A 1,662-nucleotide genomic window follows, 5' to 3' on the forward strand; every position below is an offset into this window, starting at 1 on the left:
CCTCCCGGCTGCCCAGGGCGCGCAGCGGCAATGGGGGCGCTGCTGGCGCTCTGTCTTCTCCTGGGCTGGCTGCGCTGGGACCCAGCTGTTGCCCAGCAGCCCGGCGAGTACTGCCACGGCTGGGTGGACGTGCAAGGCAACTACCATGAGGGTTTCCAGTGCCCAGAGGACTTCGATACGCTGGACGCCACAATCTGCTGCGGATCCTGCGCGCTCCGCTACTGCTGCGCTGCGGCCGACGCCAGGCTGGAGCAGGGAGGCTGCACCAACGACCGCGGAGAGCTAGAGCACCCCGGCATCACCTCGCGTAAGTGCGGGGCCTTGGGGGCCAAACCTTCGTGCGACCCAGAGGGCGCGCCAGGTCTCACTGAGTCTGTGCGCAAAGTGAACCCATCTGGGTAGGGGATCAAGGGAGGATGGGTGGTTGCGTTTCGGGTCTGGGGCTCCATTCTTTTGTGGTTCACCATGAGTCTGTGGAAGGCGAAGTTTGCAGGGAAAAGCGAAGACAGCGGGGCTTGCACCTGGTGGCTCTGCGGGAAAGAGTTGGAGCTTCCGGGAGAAGGGACGTCTGGGCAGCGCCACCCTAGGCTTGGGATTTTTTAGGAATGGCCCGGGGCTTCATTGCACTCTCCTTCACTTCAGGAGTTTCAGAAAGTGCTGTCGGGGAAAGAACACGACTTTGTAAAGCCGTCATTCCTAGCCTCGCTGGGTCACAGAATTAGCCTCGTGACATTTAGCCGCTGTCGGGTTCTCCCGACTTCCTTTCATTTCTCTGCATCAAATTACTCTCTCTGGCCCACCCCCTATTGTCGCGCCTTTCAGAAATACCGGGGTCTTCGAGGTGGAGATTTAGAAGCTAGGGTCGCAGGGGCTTCCCCGCCCCCCTATTCTCACGTCGGAAAACATGGGTCAAATTTCCGCTCCCTTCAGAGCTGAATAAATCACGACCCCAGCAGTGGAAATTTACACCTTGAAAAAAAGTTTTCACCTGAATGGGAACGTCGGGGAAAACTTTTAGAGTGGGAGACGCTAGTTTTAAGGCCGAGAAACCGGAGAAGCAGGCGGAGCTGAGAACCAACCACTCCCCAGGACTCTGAGGCCTGCAGACCACAAGGGAGGAGAGACTGGAGAGATTTTTAGTGTTGGTGGAAGCCCCTTCCCCTCAGACTGATAACCCAGAGAGAGGGACGTCTGTGCTTCTTTAGCACTTTATTAGACTCTCTTGGGATTTAATTTTGGGGTTGAAAATGTCCAGTCTAGAAGGCTTGGAAGTTATTCCTGGAGAAAAATTGCAGTGGAAAGTAGGGAACCTTAGGCTATCCTGGGTCTGTTTGGAAAAACGGATTTCCCCTATGGCTTCCCTCCTCTCGCCTAAGGACTGGGTTCCTCTCAGCGCTGAAAGCTAATTGCCCAGTCTGCAGCATGGCTTTTGGGCTTCTTTGGTGCCAGAGGCTAGAGGGGCAGTTAGTCTCCCAAATCCTGAAGTCTGGGATTAGGCAGACCCTAGATGGTGGCTCTGTCATTTGCCAGCCCTGTGACCTTGGGCAAGTTGCCTAGCTGCTCTGGACTGCTTCTCAGTTTTAAAATGAGCATACTGCTCTCCAAGTAGTTAGTTTGCAGATTAGGTGAGTGTCATGAGGCTCAGCCCAGTTCATTCATGTT

General features: G+C 55.4%; 1 protein-coding gene across 3 annotated transcripts in view; it reads left to right on the forward strand.

Annotated features, from left to right (window-relative positions):
* The first annotated feature begins 6 nt into the window (after window positions 1–6).
* The window catches only part of Shisa3 (shisa family member 3), a 4,904-nt gene continuing 3,248 nt past the window's right edge, over window positions 7–1,662 (forward strand). For all 3 annotated transcript variants that reach the window (XM_010625160.2, XM_010625161.2, XM_010625162.2), the window contains exon 1: window positions 7–307. In XM_010625160.2, the coding sequence (XP_010623462.1) occupies window positions 31–307 (277 nt within the window). In that variant the 5' untranslated portion in view covers window positions 7–30. The remainder of the gene's footprint in view (window positions 308–1,662) is intronic.

Source organism: Fukomys damarensis, unplaced genomic scaffold (assembly GCF_012274545.1).
Source record: "Fukomys damarensis isolate Sample0158 unplaced genomic scaffold, DMR_v1.0_HiC HiC_scaffold_35, whole genome shotgun sequence".
NCBI classification, from domain to species: Eukaryota; Metazoa; Chordata; class Mammalia; order Rodentia; family Bathyergidae; genus Fukomys; species Fukomys damarensis.